We start from the raw sequence: 18,635 nt of genomic DNA, 5'->3' as shown, positions 1-18,635 counted from the left end.
AACCACCTTCTTTTAAAAAAATAATTAGATGAGAATCTTTAAAAAGTCAGATGAGATTGAAGTTCTGCTGTAACTTTAATTGCTGAGTCACACAGAGATCACTAGCTAAATAAACCCAAGCAGACAGGAAAGATTAATATAACCAGAGATGCAAGAACCTCTTCAAATGCCAACCAAAACACAGGAAACTTGCATTTTCAAAGATACAGTTTTTTACTGTAAATATCTCATCTGGAATCTACTCATAACAAAGCTTACAAAGAGAGAGAGAAAAGGAGGGTGTGAGCAGTGCTACAAAATTTTAAAAACAGAACTTATGGCTCACTCTTCTATCAAGTGAGCAACTGCTAAATCATTGAACTGAAGAAAATGCCTATATAATTCAGAAAAACTATAACGGTAAAACTTATATAAGCAAAAGATTTTTGCTTGAGCCATTCAGGCAACATCCCTGTCAAAATAAAACTGGAAGGTTGAAGGACTGTAGCCAGCCCTATTGACTTAGATTTCTCATAGGCTTAGAAAAGTCGAGAAGCTTGCTTCCAGTGAGAGGACAAAGAAAACAGAGACCACTGACTTCTTGCAAAAACCTTCCTACCTTCATATTGATAATGCAAGCAGCTACAAACAATCAAGTGGGAGCCTTGATGGTCCTTAAGGAAGCAATCTGATCGCCAGTTTAAAACACACTCAACCACACACAGGCTTTTCTAAAATGGTCCCCTGATTAATCCTTTAAAATCATCTATTACAGAGTACAGAATGTGTTTTTTCTCTTTCTCATAATGCCCTGTGTTATTATAAGAGTTAGCACAGGAATTCAGAGATAACTGTAAGATCCTGCATTACTTGTGTTGAAAGGTAAGTAAAGAAGATGATTAACTTACAACGAGGTCAAAAGGTAAAACAGAATAAACTTCTATCAAGATCATGAAGTACAATAGAAGAAACCTTCCATCCTTAGTTCAAAACCTTCAGTCTATGTTCCTGCCCCTACCTCTCCATGTGCATTTTCTCTAAATTCTTAAACTGAATGCAGCTGTTTAAGTTCACCAATACTATATCAGATAAACAAATACCTAACTCGGAATAATTAAATTTGTTCTACAACATGACTTTTTAGAAGACCTGACTGACACTAAAAGAATAAGAGAAAGAAGTGCTACTATCAAAACAATCTTAAAACCACAGTTCAGTTTTATAAAAATGAGTGTTTAAGGCATATTAAGACTCACCAATGAGCCAAAATCATATTTGTGTGTTAGCACAACTGCCTTGTAACAATCATTTAAAAACTCCTTTTTCTTACTGCTAACTGTAGGTAGCTGAATGTAAATGGAAGACTTTTAGGGAACTGGTTTCTGGGTTTTGGAAGCTTGAAAGGAACCAATTTCAATTAATCTTGCTAATCTTCTACAGTCAATCACTAGAGATGGAGACCAACCTGAATTTCTAAAGAAAGTACCTCATAAAGCTTGCACAGTAACTGGCAAATGTAATAAAGAAAAGAAAAAAAATTGCGTGCTTATGCCAAGAGGAACCATGAATTCTGGATTTTCCTCCACAATTGGATATTACTATGGGAAGTACCTAATCATAAATTCTACACCTCGAATACCTACATGTGCTTTGACTGCAAAACACGGTACCTTAAATATTCATGCTCCACGCTCAGGTAACACATACCTGGATCAGTTGCCGATACAATGGCACCAAACAACAGGCAATCTGTAAAGTAAAAATCTCCAGCAAGTTGTCCAGTTACTTTCATCAGTGTTACACAGCCATACATTATTGACCTGTCATATAAAATGTTTCTACTTTAGAAAAAACATCAATTGCTAAAGAAGCCAGAATTAAAGAAAACAAAAAAAAGATGGGTCTACTGTAGTAGTACTTTTTGATTAATTCTGAATTTAATTCATGTCAGTTACATATGGTAATACCATAGCCTTAAGGAAAATTCACATTATTATCTATGTGAATACATTTTACTGCAAAAGTCCTTGGCCATATTCAAGAATACAATATTGCATAAATCAAATATGTATTATTTTAAAATTATAATATGAAGACTAAAAAGTGTCGTTTTCATAAGTGTCAAGTACTTACCCAATAACAAAACAAGAAATTGCTGTTCCAAGAAAAGCATATGCTAGGATAGAACCAAGGTTTCGAAAGAAATGTCTCTGATAAAAAAAAAAAAAGTTATGTTAGAATTTCTTGAAAAAGAAAAGCTTTTTATTCTAGTGTGCTATGCTAATATTAAATGCATTATTCATTAGATGGAATAAGTAAAAGAAAGCATTCTCGTATGGGCATAAATCTCAGCATCTGAAAGGATAAGTAATTAAAACAAATGGGAAGGAGAGAGGAGGAGAACCTGGAAAGAACTGAATGGTTTGGAAATGTCAAATATAAATTCTATGGAGTTTAAGTTTGCTCAAAGTGTATGAAATATAAAAGCACTTACCCTTTTTAAACTATAGCCTGCATAAAATATGATAGGAGGAAGTAATATGTTGAAAAATACTTCTGGATCAAAAGTAACCTGTTAAAATAAAGAGTTCTTTTAGAGGGATTTCTTTCGATGACCTCATAATATATTACCAAATTGTCCAAAGGAAAACAATTAAATGTTAAACTGGTCAAAGATAAGAAAATTACCATAGTTACCTAAGAATATTTCATATAGGATAGCTGTTGTTCTATTTCTCAACCAAATGGCAAGGAGATGATGCTGCAACAATCAATTTAGTCACACCTTTGGAAAGTGTGTTAAGATATCGTGATATTAAAAATCCTATAAGTAAGAAAAAGCATGAACATCTTTGCTTTAAATAAAAATGACTCCAAAACTGGTCATATAAAATTTGGTGGTATAACATCATAGTTGGCAAGAGAAAACATACTTCTTGCATAGGTAACATCTCTAAAGGTATGCAACACAATATCATGGTAAAAAGTTTCTGTAAGACCCAGACTTCTAGTCACTTATTTTAAGACCTGCTCTATACACTAACGCAGACGCCCCCTTCTGTTCAAAAGGCAGTAGTAGAATTTGATGTGAATACAAAGAAGTTACACATATACTCAATGTTAAAACAGTTTACTAGAACTTTTAAGGAATTGGAATTTTCCACAGGTAGCAAGAACTCTTGCTGCAAAGTAAACTTTAATTTCATGTGAAATTCTGAAAGCATTAAAGATGGTCAGGAACACAACCAAGGAGCTATAAAAGCCAGTGTGGAAATCAGTGTGGAGGCAAACAGCCATGGATGGGTGAGAACAAAGGGACATGAACAAAGCAGCACTGAGAACCTTCATGATAGAAACTATGAGGGTGAAAGGAGAAAGTGATTCCAGGGATGTTGGCAAGCCAGAAAGATGCAACCCAACCTTCTACATAAATCTCTACGACAGCATGGTACGATAAATGGCTGATACTCATACAAAGGCCCCTAAAGTCATACCGGATTATGAATCTAAAAGATTAAATCGTGTTTGGTATAGAACACAATCAAGGCAGGAGAAAATTCAAATAAACATTAATAGAATATTTTCAGTATTATCAAATAAACTCAATGTGCTAAAGTACTATAAAATTGTAAGGGCCACCTGAAAATGGAAACAGATGCTTCTATATTCCCCTTACCTTGACACGATTCACCACTTATTAGAACAAGTGCCCAAACGTGTGGTGAAACAAAATGGTCACAGTATTTAGCCTCAATCAGAAATGAAATTTACAGATATTTCCATTTCCTTAGTATTATATTACATTAAGTAAAGTTTTATTCCATTTTAAAAGACTATTTTAAATATTATAAAAAATCCATTATTCATTATTTTTTCTTCTGAATCACTTTGCTGCTAGTCATATACTTTAAAAATATTCCAAAGATTCCCTTTAACTTGAACTTACCTTTCTAAGCATTTCATTGTCTTGAACGTTATTGAGTTCATGTGAACTAATCTCTCCCTTCAGCGTATACTCATAAAATTTTCCACTAACATTTACCAATAAGGTAGTTGGACTTGATTGCACTTCACAGCTCAGGGTCACGTTATTTACATCGCTTGGAACATGAATGCCATATCGAAGCACAAGGCCCACCAAAAGTCCTGGGAATAAAAGGAAAATGTTAAGCCCTTCTTGCAGACAGAGACCACTTACTTCTTTTGTATCCTGCACATATCTTTGGATTGGTAATGGAAAATTTTTTATGATAGTCCCCTATGGCTCAGAACCAATTTTTAGGCCAAATGCAGTTACATTTTTAAGTATTACTAAATCGATAAATCTAAGAGCCCAATATTCATATAATCTAGTGGGAGAGGAGAGAAAAACATTCCCTTGGATAACAGCACAGATCACAGATTGCATTTTATTTTTTAATTTTTTAATTTTTAAAAAAGATTTATTTATTTCTCTTCCCTTCCACCCCACCCCCCCGCCCCAGTTGTCTGTTTTCTGTGTCCATTTGCTGCATGTTCTTCTTTTTGTTCGCTTCTGTTGTTGTCAGTGGCACGGGAATCTGTGTTTCTTTTTGTTGCATCATCTTGCTGTGTCAGCTCTCCGTGTGTGCGGCGCCATTCCTGGGCAGGCTGCACTTTCACGCTGGGTGGCTCTCCTTACGGGGCGCACTCCTTGCGCGTGGGGCTCCCCTACGCGGGGGACACCCCTGCGTGGCAGGGCACTCCTTGCGCGCATCAGCAGTGCACATGGGCCAGCTCCACACGGGTCAAGGACGCCCGGGGACCTCCCATGTGGTAGACGGACGCCCTATCCACTGGGCCAAGTCCACTTCCCCAGATTGCATTTTAAGATCAAAACATAAATAAGTGAAGAAGATAACAAAATGAGAAAATATCTTCAAATTATCTGTACGCAGAATATGCTACAAGGTTTCCCAATCTGACAGTGCAATCAAGTCAAAAATTCTATTTCCAGCTCCATCTATCAAGTCACAAAACTCTTTAACACATACACTTCTATACTTTATTCCTACAGCACATGGCTGGTCAAGTAACACATACTGAACCAGTTGAAAAGTTGGTAATTGTAGATAGACTGACTTTTCCTACTACTTAAAAAGTGAGATTTTAATTTTAAAAATATCTGCTTAAAAATCAAAACATGTTGGGATGATGGAAAAGTTTTGCTAATGGTGATGATGGTAGTACAACATGGTGAATGTAATTAACCCCACTGAATTGTATACTTGAAAGTGATTAAAATGAAAAATGTTATGTTGTACATATATTACCACAATACAATCTTTTAAATAATAAAAGCATGGAATAGAAGCCCTGAATCTAGTGCTTATGAGATAAACATATTGCTTGGATTTTGATATTCAAATATGCACAATGTTCTAAGTACTATAAAACCATACTGATAACATTACCACCTTTACTGAGATGTAATTCACATACCATAAAGTTTACCCTCATAAAGTGTACAATACAGTGGTTTTAAGTATATTCAAAAAGCTGTGCATCATGGAACTACATTGCACAGAGGACCCTAAATTAAACCATGGACTATAGTTAATAATACAATTATAATATTGTGCTATTATCAATTGGTTTTTTTTGTTTGTTTTTTTAAAGATTTATTTTATGTCTTTCTCTCCCCTTCCCCACCCCCACCCCAGTTGTCTGTTCTCTGTGTCCATTTGCTGCATGTTCTTCTTTTTGTCCGCTTCTGTTGTCAGTGGCACGATAATCTGTGTTTCTTTCTGTTGCATCATCTTGCTGTGTCAGCTCTCCGTGTGTGCAGCGCCATTCCCAGGCAGGCTGCACTTTCTTTCGCACTGGACGACTCTCCTTACGGGGTGCACTCCTGGCACGTGGAGCTCCCCTACGCAGGGGACACCCCTGTGTGACATGGCACTCCTTGCACGCATCAGCACTGCACGTGGGCCAGCTCCACACAGGTCAGGGAGGCCCCGGGTTTGAACCATGTGGTAGGCGGGCGCCCTATCCATTGGGCCAAGTCCACTTCCCTATTATCAATTGTAACAAATGTTCCATGACAATGCAAGGTGTTGATGGTGGGGTGTTGTATGGGAATCCTGTATTTTATGCAGGATTATTCTATAAACCCACAACTTCTCTAATAAAGAAAAAAAAAAGCTGTGTATTGATTACCACAATCTAATTCTAGAACATTTTCATCACCACAACAGAACCCCATACCTATCAGCAGTAACTCCATCCCTTCTCCCTAGTCCCCCAGTCCCTAGCAACCACTAATCTAGGTTCTTTCTCTGCTGGACATTTCATGAACTATATAATATGTGGCCTTTTGTGCCTGGCCCCTTTCACCCAGCATAATGTTTTCTCGGTCCGTGCATGTTGAAGCACATATCTGAACTATATTCCTTTTTACGACCAAATAATATTCCACAGTAGGGATATACCTCAGTCGCAAATTGAACCCAAATTTCTGTAACTTTCCTTAACTCCCAGATGTATGGTGTACCACTGCTAGTTATATTTTGCCTGCCTATCTCCTTTTCAGTCCAATCAGCCAGCCATTCTTTCAATATACATGAATAGAGAACTATGCTAGGTAGTCCTCCAGGGTTTGAAGATCGAAACAAGGCCCTTCCTTCAAAAAGATCTCAGTACAGTTAGGAAAAACAAACCAAATAAACAAACATAATATAATACATAGGTATACAATGGGTTATAAAAAAACAGAAATTGGGTACCTAACCAAGCCTGAGGGAGTGGGACATTAGGGAAGTCTTTGCAGAGGTATCAACTGAGCAGGTTACAAAGCAGAGAAAAGGGTATTCCAGGAAGGGGGAAGAATAGTACAGATGGAGTCAAGGAACAGTGAGAGAACACAGCCTTTTGGGGAAATCGCAAGTGGGTCAGCACAGCTGGCTCATAAGGTACAGGTGAAAGTGACATAAGGTGAGGTTTGAAAGAGAGGCAGGGGCTGAATCACAAAAGACCTTGAATGTTGGGGAAGGGAGTTTGGACTTTATCCTTGTGGCAAAAGGAAGCCAAAGAAAGGTTATAAGCAGGGGTTTGAGACCAGATTTCTAATTTAGAAAGACAGACAGAAAACCACTGCAGTCGTTCAGGCATTCAGAGGTTAAGGGAGTAAACAAGGGACAGTGAGAGGGCTGAATTCAAGAGTTTTAGTAAGTATAATGTACAGGATTTGATGACTGGGTAGACTGAGGGAGAGGAGATAAAAGAATAAGAGGACTCTAAATTGACTTTGCAACTAGGTGGCTAGCAGTGCCATTCAGTGAGATAGGGAACACAGGCAGGTGAATGCATTTACAGAGTATTATGAACACATAATAACAAAGCCTTGCTCAATCCTAATCCCTGGTCCTGTAGATGTGAACCCATTTGTAAACAGGATATTTGAAGAAGTTATTAGTCAAGGTGAGGTCAGACTGAGTCAGGGTGGGCATGGTTCAAGCAGAGGAAATTTGGACACAGGAGAAGACTCACAGGGAGAGAGATGATTATGTCTAAGGGAGGCAGAGATGGAATTACAGATTGCCTACAAGCCACCACCAGAATGCTACAGACTTCAGAGAAAGCATGATCTTGTCGACATCTTGATTTTGCACTACTAGACTCCAAAACTGTGAGAAAATAAATTCCTGTTGGTTAAACCAACTAGTCTGTGGTATTTGTTACAGCAGGCCTGGCAAATTACAACACAGGGAAAACTTCTCAGCTCAGTTTGGGACATGCTGAGTTTGATGTACCTCTGACACATGCACAGATGAGTATGTGGGATCTGGAGCACAAGAAGGGGGGAGGGGTTCCTCGCCTGGAGATATACCCTTGGCAGTTACAAGGTGGTTGAAGTCAGATGTAGATGAGATTACCTGGGGAACAAATAAAATGAGAAGAGGACATGGATGTAACCGCGGGGTTATATCCATTAATAGCCAACATTAAGGGGCTGGTAGAGGAGAAACAGGAAGTGATAAAGGGGTTTGAGAAGTAAGAATCGCAGGAGTAGGAAGAAAACAGGTACCAGTGGTGGCAAAGAATTCAAGGAAGCCAAGGGAAACTACTTTTTTTCCAGGAGGAAGAAGTGAGTAAAAATATCAAATGCTGCAGCAAGGTCAAACAAGACAGGCAATAAGAAACATCCCTTGGGTTTGGCAACAAGAAAGGTCACTGGTGACCTGGATAAGAGCAGTTTCAGTGGAGTAGTGGGGGACAGAAGCCAGACTTGAGTGGGAAGTGATGAAGCAGGAAAACATGGAGGTATACCAGCAGGAGTTGACCGAGGAGGGAGGAGGAACTCTTCCAGTCAACCTATATTCACACTTTTTGAAAACTTGAGCAGTAATGATTAATTGGTAACAGTACAATGACATGAACTTTAAAAAAGTGTTAACAGATGTCCAGATTTAAAATGAATTAAAGATACACTTTGAGGCGGCGAACTTGGCCCAGTGGTTAGGGCGTCCGTCTACCACATGGGAGGTCCGCGGTTCAAACCCCGGGCCTCCTTGAGCCGTGTGCAGCTGGCCCATGCGCAGTGCTGATGCGTGCAAGGAGTGCCCTGCCACGTAGGGGAGCCCCACGCGCAAGGAGTGCGCCCCGTAAGGAGAGCCGCCCAGCATGAAAGAAAGTGCAGCTGCCCAGGAATGGCGTCGCACACACGGAGAGCTGACACAACAAGATGACACAACAAAAAGAAACACAGATTCCCGTGCCGCTGACAACAACAGAAACGGACAAAGAAGACGCAGCAAATAGACACAGAGAACAGACAACTGGGGGGGGGGGGAGGGAAGAGAAATAAAAAAATAAAGATACACTTTGAAAATATCTCATATCAAAAAAGAACAAAAGAAAAAACTGCAGATTATCAACTGAGCTTGATGAACATAACCTAGAAAAGACTATAAAATCCAGAGTCAATCTGCTTCAAGAAGGGGCAGGGGGTTTCTCCACTGGAGATGTACACTTGGCAGTTACAGGGTGGTTGAAGTCAGGCATTACGGCATAGAAACAGCTCTTTTCTCTACTACTCCATGACTCCTCAGTACAAGTTGTGGCCTTAAATTTATATGAAAAAAAAGAAATCAGAGAGGCTACTAAAAGTACTAATAACAGCAGCATAAATTCTTTTCACGTCCCCAAGTCCAACTATGTAAAAAACAGTACCCACTGAATTCACTGCATCCCTGACACTCTGCTAAAACATCAGTGGGTGCCCTGAGTAGAGCTCAGCAGTCAGACAAATTCGCAACGCGTACCTTGGGAGTTGAACAATAGCAAGGTGAATAATTAGTCAGGTTGGAAAAAGAAACCAAGAACCTTTTATGGGGAGTGGGTGTGGCTCAGGCCCTTCAGCATATGCCTGCCGTGTGCGAGGTCCCCGGTTTGGTTCCCAGTGCCCAGTGCCTCCTGAGAAGGGCAAGCAAACAAGGAGCAGACAGACAAGAGACCCATCTGGGGGAAGGGTGGAATAAATTAAAAGAAATAATGTAAAAAAAAGAAATCTTTAAGAAAGATCCTTTTCTTACAGTATTTGGCATCTGAAAACTTGGAATTTCTTTGAAAAAAGTTGAGAAATCAAGTTAATTTGGGTTCTGTGAAAAGCCAAACCCTAATCATGGAGTTTAAAACAATGAAAAGTACACAGTAAAGAGAAAGCACTCTTTATTAAGAGAATAAGGCAGAAAATTCTAGCTTCCCACGGAGTCAAAGGCACAGAAAATATTGATATTTTTGAAATTTAAAATGGACCACTAACAGGAAACAAAGAAACACAACCACAAAGAGATATCTTTCACAAAACAGATAGGGTCACACACCTCCTACACATTCCTGACCCACTTGTGTTGGAAATTCTCCCAGTGATAAGGAATTCACATGCCCCAAGGTCCCTTCATTGTCTGATCCTCACTGTTAGGGCAAACTGGTTTTCCCTCTGATTTCAGTCTATCCATTCTTCCAGGGTACCACTCTTAAAGCCTCTGAGCCCCCCAAATATGGAAGGAACATCACTGGGGCATTAGGTGTGGTCAAAAACTGATAAAATTTCTAAAGATTAAAAAGTATATATATATTCAGGGAAGTGGATGTGATTCAAGTGATTGGGCTCCCGTCTACACGTGGGAGGTTCCGGGTTCAGTTTCTGGGGGCCTCCCAGTGAAGGCAAGCTGGCCCACACAGAGAGCTGGCCCATGCAGTGAGCTGACACAACGAAAAAGAGACATGGGAAAAAGATAGTGAAAGCACAGCAAAGCAGGGAGCTGAGGTTAACTCAAGCAATTGAGTGCCTCTCTCCCATGTCAGCAAGATCCCAGGATTACTTCCCCGTGCATCCTAAAGAGATGAGAAGACAAGGACAAGCAGACACAGAAAAAATGCACAATGAATGGACACAGAGAGCAGACAGCAAGCACAAGTGGTGGGAGGGGGAGATAAATAAAATAAATCTTTTAAAAATATATATATACAAATAGAAATATAGATATATATAGGCATATATGTGAGTGTATACACACACACACAAGTATATATAGATAAGTGAAAGCTTTTGCTACCACTAGTTAGTTTCAAATGTGTTTATTCATCTCTGTCTTATAGCACATTTTCCACAATAGCTCCTTCAACCTTCACCCTCCTTTCTCATGTCCTCAGGCCCCGCTGCCTACTTTTCTGAGAAGATAGGGGGCCTCAATTCCAAGCCTCTCCATCTCATTATGAGCTCCCTCTCAGGAGGGATAAACCTCTTTCCAAGGAAACCCTTTCACGGAGGTCCTTGGAACCAGTCCCCTGTCCCTTAGAAACCAGTCCCTGTCCTTACGGTTTTCTGCCTCTGTGATCTGATCCTCATGACCTTGAGACATAGCAATTATAAATTTCTCAGTCATTGTTTTCCTCGTTTATAAGATGGAAGTAAATGGACCCACCCAAAGTTACTCAGTATTAAGTGATAAAGCCAGAATTGAAACCCAGCTTTTCTAATTCCAGAGTCGCCACGGTTTTCTGATCATCACTTCACTCTCACTTCACCAGCTTCTCCAGCAGTTCTCCAGAGGGCCAGAATGGCTTAGGTTTCCATGATCTCATAGCGTCTCTCACAATCCACCTCCTAATATCCCTAAAACTTTAAGTACTATTTCCCTAAACTTCATATTAAAAAATTTACAGTATAGAGCAGGAGAAAAAGCACAGGTTTAGAAGTCAGACAAATAAATGACTTCTGATTCCATCACATCTTAGTGTGTGGCCTTAGGGTCGATAACCTCTCCTTGAGCCTCAGTTACCTCATTTGTGGTGATGACAGTACTGAACTTTTGGGGTTGCTGAGAGTATTGAGTGAGATAATTCTCCTCAAAAGCTTAGAACAGTATCTTGGACTCAACAATGGTAGCTCCCTTCTCTTCCTTCAAAGTTTCTGAAAGTGCTGTTGGCACAGGCACTTGAGCCAGATTGCCCACATTCAAATTTCAGCCCTTCCTTCCCAACCATGTGACCTTGGGCAAGTGACTTAACCTCCCAGCCCTCAGTTTCTTCATATGGAAATGGCGATACTAATAGTCACTACTGCATCATAGGGTTGCTGCTGAGGGTTAAAGGAGTTAATATATGTAATCGTAAATTGCTTTTCATAAATGTCAACTTTAATTATTAGCTATATATTTCTTACCACCCACTTGCTCCTCAAATCCTTATAATCTAATTTCTGCACTCTCTAAAGAAAAATTTGTCAAGTCGGGGGGCAGGGACACATGCCCCTTTGAGAAGGTAATATGCATTCTTTACCCCTTCCCCAGAGGTAGACTTATTTCTCTTGACTCTCCAACTTTGTCTTTATAGTTTTCTCTCTTCAACATGAGGCAATATGATTTACCAGTTAGGAGAATAGGACTTTCAAAAGCCTGGCTGGGTTTGAATCCTGACTTAACATTTACTAGTTATATGACTTTGGGCAGGTCATTTAACCTCTCTGTGCCCCAATTTCCTCGTTTCCATAATGGGGAAAATAATAGTACCCATTTCACAGGATTGTTATGAGGTTTAAAATGAAATAATACTTGTAAGGTGTCTACCACAGAGTCTAGCACATTGTAATGCTCTATAAATGATACCTATTAAAACTCTAGATTCTAAGTGCTTTGTGAGCAGGGATTACGACTCATGCCTGTATTTCCCATCACATCTCATACATCATAGACACCTAAATGTTTATTGAAGAATCACATTAGTTAAGCCTAGGAGTCCGGATACTTTAAGGAAAAAAATTTTTTTTTAATTTCTTCCCTGTCCTTTGCTCATTATACCATCTGTAAGCACACTGCAGTGTGTGGTCGCTTTTCAAATTTCACTTCCTTGACAATTTTTACTAATAGTGACTCACTTTTAAGCTTAGGAACGCTAGCCAAATGAACAAAACACTTGGGTGCTTTGAGATAGTATGTTTCTAATTGAAGCAGTCTATATTACAATCTAGAAACTGACCACACTGGCGATTTTAACTTTTATTTTTAACCCTTACTTCCTAAAAAGATAAGAGAGGCTTATTTCAAACAGCATTTTTCTAGGATTTAAGTAGCTAACCCCGACATCACAGGAATGAAATAATCAGTTTCCTGAAACTTGGAAGTCAAGATATTGCCACAGTAGCATTTTCACCTGAAAGTCAAGTTGAAAAATAAAGCTCTTAAATAATATAGTAGCACAATAGCTATGTTGGAGCAAGAGTCATAAGAAAAGGTAAGTGACCAGCAGTAATTAGGATTAGAAAACTTCAATTCCCATGGTATTGGAAATACTTCAACCCAATCCCATCTATTCTCAAACTGGCCCTGGGAGCTAGTCAGGAAGGTATGTCCACAGTCCCTACTTCCCATACTGAGAAAATGGGATAGGCTAAATAACACCAAGCCAAGGCAGGGTCAACCCCAGGTTCAACTCCCAGATTAACACTTCCACTTTATAATCCACAAGAGAAACTCTATTTTCCTTTACAAAATACTAGCACCATAGTACTCCCCTTCATTTTTCGCTAACTTGGAAAATTCGGGAAATGCAATTGTTAATCCCGTTTTTCTACTTCAACCCAAGAGTTAGATGTGATTAATCATATCAGCTACCCAGGAACAAATGGCTTCAGGGAAATTCTAAGGCCCTATTTGATTTTTTAAAAATACTATGTTTTTTTATGTAACATTTATATAATCTAAAGTTTCTTTAAAATAAGTAAATAAAAAGATTACAAAAAAATACTATGTTTGCCTCTTAACTTACAAGACTGAGCAATTTAAAATAATTGTTCCACATTTAACCCAAGAAAATGCAGTTATAACAGCAACGATAATCGTACAGCTATGAGTTTATTGAGCATTTACTTTAGGGTCAGGTACTTAACTAAAAACATCTCTTCCTCACAATCCTACCATCTTTGTCCCCGATTTATAGATGAGGGTATAAAGAGAGAGCTAGCCTAAGACCTAAGACCTGGGATAGGAACCCAGGCCTGACTTTAAAGCAGTGGTTGCCAAACTACAGCCCACAGTCTGTTTTCACATGGCCCACGAGCTAAGAATGGTTTTTATGTTGTTAAAGAGTTGTAAAAAAATAATAAAGAAAATACAAAAGAGACACAGATTTATGTGACCTGTAAAGTCAACAATATTTACTATCTGGCCCTTCACAGAAAAAAATTGTCGACTTCTGGTCTAAAGTCTTGTACCTTAAACCATTGCATCATACTATCTCTCTCTATAAAAAGATGCACCTATGATAGGTTATTTAACACAATAATTCTCATTCGGCATTTAACCAAATTTAAGACGCTGTTACTTTTTTTTTATATATACAACCTGCCTACCCAAGAAGGATGAAAAGTTCCTTGAAGGCAAGGATCTTATACCTCTTTGCATTTTCTGTGCTTCTCAGTAAATGTTTGTTGAGGACAATAAATAAACCACACACTGTTATGTAGATAAATTACATAGAAATGTATAGTTTCTCTGACCAATTTATCATTAAGGGATGCTGTGAATTAAATGCAAAAAATACAAAATATGAAAATCATCTAATGTGTCTGAAAACAAGAAATTCTAGAGAGCAGAGAGATTATGCAGTCTTAGAAATTTATTACCATATAAATAAAAAATAAGCCTCAGTTCATGTGTTTTCCTGACACACACAGCAACCTTTCCTTACTACCCCTGAGATGCACATTCCAGAAGTCTGTATTTACTGGAAAGGGCTGGAGGTGGAGGGGGCGTGGAGAAATGTCTTTTTGTGCCAAGGCTTCATCTACCTATCTGCAAGTCTGAGAAACAAACCTCAACAAGCTCTTCAGCTTAGGTCTGTTCCAAATGAAGAGAAACCGCCTTCACTCATGTGCTGCACAGAAAGGATTGTTTATTCGCCCTCATCTCTTCAGCCAAACCCTCACAGTCATCTTAGTTAAGACAATCAGCGATATGTTATCTTCTTTTCCTCTCATGAGAAGCACCAGCACAGCTCAAAAGACCTCTGAGCCCATGATCTGATTTGCCCTTCTCTTCCCACTACCAAACACATTAAAAATAAATGAAAAGCCTCAAAAAGAAAGCACCCTACGATACTAGAACCAAAGCCATTTACTCTAACCAGCCCTCAATAACCCTAAGCTAACATCAAGTCGCCCATACAGATGATGCGTGGGGTTTGTCATTCCGGTTTGGCTGAACTGTCCAGAGCATCTATAGTACAACACACGCCTGGAAGAATCTTTAACTCTCCCTCGTCCTCACTTCTGGGCGCCTGAACTGGAAGGGTCAACCATATGTATCCCTATCAGATAGAGACATAGTTCAGTAAATCAGCACGTCATTTTAAATATCCTAAACCTTCTTTCGGCATATTTTGCAGTCTGGTTTCTGCTTGGGTTACCCAGGAGTAAGGTTCTCTTTCCTTCTCGACCTCGAAAGGACAGGGCTTAGCAAGAGCGAGGTTATGGGTAAAGGTCGCCTCCGTCTCCAAAAGAACGCCAGATTCTGAGCAGTAAGGATACTAGTGCAGCCTCAGTGAACCTTCTACAAACTGACACCCCCAGAGAAATCGATGGAAATGGTGTCTTCCCCTCCCCCAGTCCACAGCCCAATCCGAGACACCGCACCCACTCCCCTTGCATCCTCAGTCCTGGGCCTCTGAGCTAGATCGGTAGAGAATCGGGTGGGGGTGGAGGGTGCGGATGGGAAGGGGGTGGGGTCGGAGGAGAAATTGGGTGTGGAGAGGCAGAGAAAAGACAGCGCGAGGCAGAGAAAATGGGGGGCGAGGCAGAGGAGGAAAGGAGGCAAGGCGGAGAACGGTGGGGCGAAGCTGCAAAAAAAAAAGGGGGGTGCTTGGCAGAGGGCCGGGAGGAGGGGGGCGAGGCGATAGATGGAAGGAGTAGAAAGGGAGCCGATCGTACGCCGAGAAGGGCCGGGAAAGGAGGCGAAAGAGAATTCGGCGGGCAGAGCAAAGCTGAGCACCCGGGGGGCAGACAGGGGTCGAGGCACTTGCCATAAATCATAGCCAGGCCGGTTTCGTGTAGGAAGCGGGCCCGGCGGTGCTTGAAGAGCCAGATCGTGAGTATGGTGAGGGTGAGCAGCAGGATGAAGATGAGCAGGTTGGCGCTGTCCTGCCGGTGGCTCTCCTCGGCTTGCTTCTCGGACACGATCTCCTCATCCATGGCTCTCGCCGCTCCGCCGGCGCCGTCCGAAGCCCCGGCCCAGTCAAAGACGCCCGCTGCGAGGAGCAACCAGAGGGGCCGCCTGAGCGCCCGGGCCCGGGAACCGCCGCCGCCACGGCGGAGGGGCGCCCGCCGCCAGCCGCGCGGAGCCATGTCTCCCCCCACCCCCCGCCCCTCTCCTCACCGGCAGCCGCTCGCAATCCCACCACTCCCCGAGGGCTCACGGGAAAGGGGCGGGGCCCGAGGGAAGCCGTCCCGGCGCGCGCCGCCGCTTGCGCGGTCGCCACTCTTAAAGGGGACGCGGCATGTCCAGGCTGCTCTTCCCCAGCCCTTTGCCTTTCGCCCACCCCCCCTAACCCCCAACCCCCAACCCCCCCACACCCCCCGCCCCTCAGCCATCTCTCTCGCCGACCCCGCCCCAACGCGCACAGCCGAGCGCCGCCTGGGCAGGCAGGGCAGTCGACGCGAGCCCCCTGCCTTCGGGAAAAAGAAGCATTCTCTTAGCGTACTGCAGGAGAGGCGGTTCGCGAGATGACTGCTTTGATCCTATTCTTAGAGCTCTCAGGGGAAATGCTCTTTCATAACCCATCTCTATATTGTTCCCCAGTGTGTCTTAAAAGGATAAGAAGTTGACCCCTTGGGAATGACGTGAATCTGCATCTCTGTAAATCAGATTCTCCTTGTTCATCCTCGCTGGAAAAACACCACCACCACCACCACCACCACCACCGTGGTAGTTCATTAAAGAATTAACTCTAAGGCATGGATTATGCGTGCCTGTATAGTCGTAGTTTTTGTTTTGTTTTGTTTCTTGTTTTTTTTTTTAACTTGTGAACACCTAATTGAGGCATCTCTCGGCAGAAATCTACAGAAAAACTCACCGATCTTGCAAAGAAGACTCAATCAGTTCGTACTAAAACAACTCTTCTCCCCTCCCCAAGAAGAAACCTTTTGTGGGATGGTGGGTTTCTCCTCGTCTTACTCCTTGCTGACTTAAAGCGATTTCCCCAGCTCGGAAGTCACCTTTGACCCCATCTCTCATCTCTCTTCTTCAAAAATACTCAAAAGAATAGTTTCTCTGTTCTCAGCCTCCTACACCTCTCAACCTGGCCAAGCAGAATTTTCACAGTTCTCAGCTCCATATTGGAAAACACTGTATTTCTATTTTCCCCATATTTTTCAGATCACTCACTTTGTGTAGGCTCTGTTTCCTGGAGACTTTCATTCTTACCTCCGCATGAATGAGCTACAAATCTCAAGCCCTGACCTGCTACCCAGTCTTCAGGCCTCTACCTGTTGGATTCTGAGCACATCCCGTTGAGGCTCCTGCCAACCTCAATAACTGAAAATGTATTTAAATGAGCTGTTTGTTTCCCCCCACAAACACACAATCTTTCCCGAATCCTTCACACCGTCATTGGTACTACTACCAGTCCAACACCTATCATTCTGCCTACAAGTCACGTTTCTCAGTTGCACTCAGCTCATGGCCATATAATCTCCCTGCTAAAACAAGCAACATTCAGGCAACTCCGAGCTGCCCCAGTGCAGATGGATTCCTTCTCCACATCCCCATCCCCACTCACCAGCCTTTAAGCTCTGTGCAGATGAGATTTGTTTGTTTGTTTGTTTTAAAAAACACTAGTGTTCAACTCAAGTCCTTCCTGTCCTTGTCAGGTCAGGAACTGTCCCATACCAGGGACAATGACTGTGAGTTCATTCTCTCCCACTAGTACCTGGGTCTGTCTGTGCCTTCAAAGGAAACTCAAGGCTTCCTGTCCCTTGTCCCCTGGCTGCAGCCCAACCACACTTGCACCAGTTCACATAGTGCTGGACTTTGCAGAAGCAAAGAAACGCAGGTAAGGGTCCTACCCAGTCTCTCCCACTGGCCCTGCCCCAGTCCTAGCTTGGTCACCACAGAAGACCTAGCAAATGAGCTTACCCGTTTTCTTCAGGCATAACTCCCAATTCCAGGCTGTTTTGCCTCAGCACAAAACCATTTTTTATTCTCTGAGTGTTTGGAACTTGAAAAAACAAGGTCACAGGTTGCTTGCCTGACCACAGTTAGAAAATGTTGTCCAGCCCCAGACTCATCCTGGCACCTCTGTTTCCATGGCTCCAGCAACTTAGTCTGGCTCTCCAGCAACCTCTTCATATCAAGATTCCAAGAGGAATCTTTTTTTTTTTTTATTCTTTTTTTAAAAAATATTTATTTATTATTATTTTTAATTACATTAAAAAAAAATATGAGGTCCCATTCAACCCCACCGCCCCCACCCCCCACTCCCCCCACAGCAACACTCTCTCCCATCATCGTGATACATCCATTGCACCTGGTAAGTTCATCTCTGAGCATCACTGCACCCCATAGTCAATGGTCCACATCATAGCCCAGACTCTCTCACGTTCCATCCAGTGGGCCCTGGGGGGATCTACAGTGTCCCGTAATTGTCCGTGAAGCACTATCCAGGACAACTCCACGTCCCGAAAACGCCTCCACATCTCATCTCTTCCTCCCGTTCCCCACACCCAGCAGCCCCCATGGCTACCGTTCCCACACCCATTCCACATTTTCTCTGTGGACATTGGATTGGTTGTGTCCATTGCACACCTATGTCAAGTGAGGGCTTAGATTCCACATGGGTACTGGATGCACTCTTCCCGCTTCTAGTTGTAGACACTCTAGGCTCCATGTTGTGGTGGTTGACCTTCTTCAACTCCATGTTAGCTGAGTGGAGTAAGTCCAATAAGTCAAAGTGTAGGAGCTGAAGTCTGTTGAGGCTCTGGGCCTGGGTGTCATATTATCAGTCCAGAGATTCAAATCCCCTACATATATCTTAAACCCAGCACCAACTACAATTCCAATAAAGTAGCATGCAAGTCTTATGAAAAGAGATCCCCTCTGAGTCCATTTCCATCACGCAGAAACACCAGCTCCAAAGAAGGGCCA

At 41.8% G+C, this 18,635-nt stretch overlaps 1 protein-coding gene across 4 annotated transcripts in view; it reads right to left on the bottom strand.

Annotated features, from left to right (window-relative positions):
* The window catches only part of SLC9A6 (solute carrier family 9 member A6), a 78,936-nt gene extending 62,906 nt beyond the window's left edge, over positions 1-16,030 (bottom strand). For 2 of the 4 annotated variants that reach the window (XM_071212960.1, XM_071212962.1), the window contains exons 1-5: positions 15,517-15,854; positions 3,926-4,125; positions 2,474-2,551; positions 2,113-2,189; positions 1,687-1,799 (exon numbers count right to left, since the gene is read on the bottom strand). In XM_071212960.1, coding sequence (XP_071069061.1) covers positions 1,687-1,799; positions 2,113-2,189; positions 2,474-2,551; positions 3,926-4,125; positions 15,517-15,838 — 790 coding nt within the window. In that variant the 5' untranslated portion in view covers positions 15,839-15,854. The other 2 variants (XM_071212961.1, XM_071212963.1) reach the window with 2 other exon arrangements.
* Between the last annotated feature and the right edge of the window lie 2,605 nt (positions 16,031-18,635).

This window comes from Dasypus novemcinctus, chromosome X (assembly GCF_030445035.2).
Source record: "Dasypus novemcinctus isolate mDasNov1 chromosome X, mDasNov1.1.hap2, whole genome shotgun sequence".
Classification (NCBI taxonomy): Eukaryota; Metazoa; Chordata; class Mammalia; order Cingulata; family Dasypodidae; genus Dasypus; species Dasypus novemcinctus.
The sequence above is the reverse complement of the archived record's forward strand: the minus strand, read 5'-3'. Positions and strand labels throughout refer to the sequence as shown.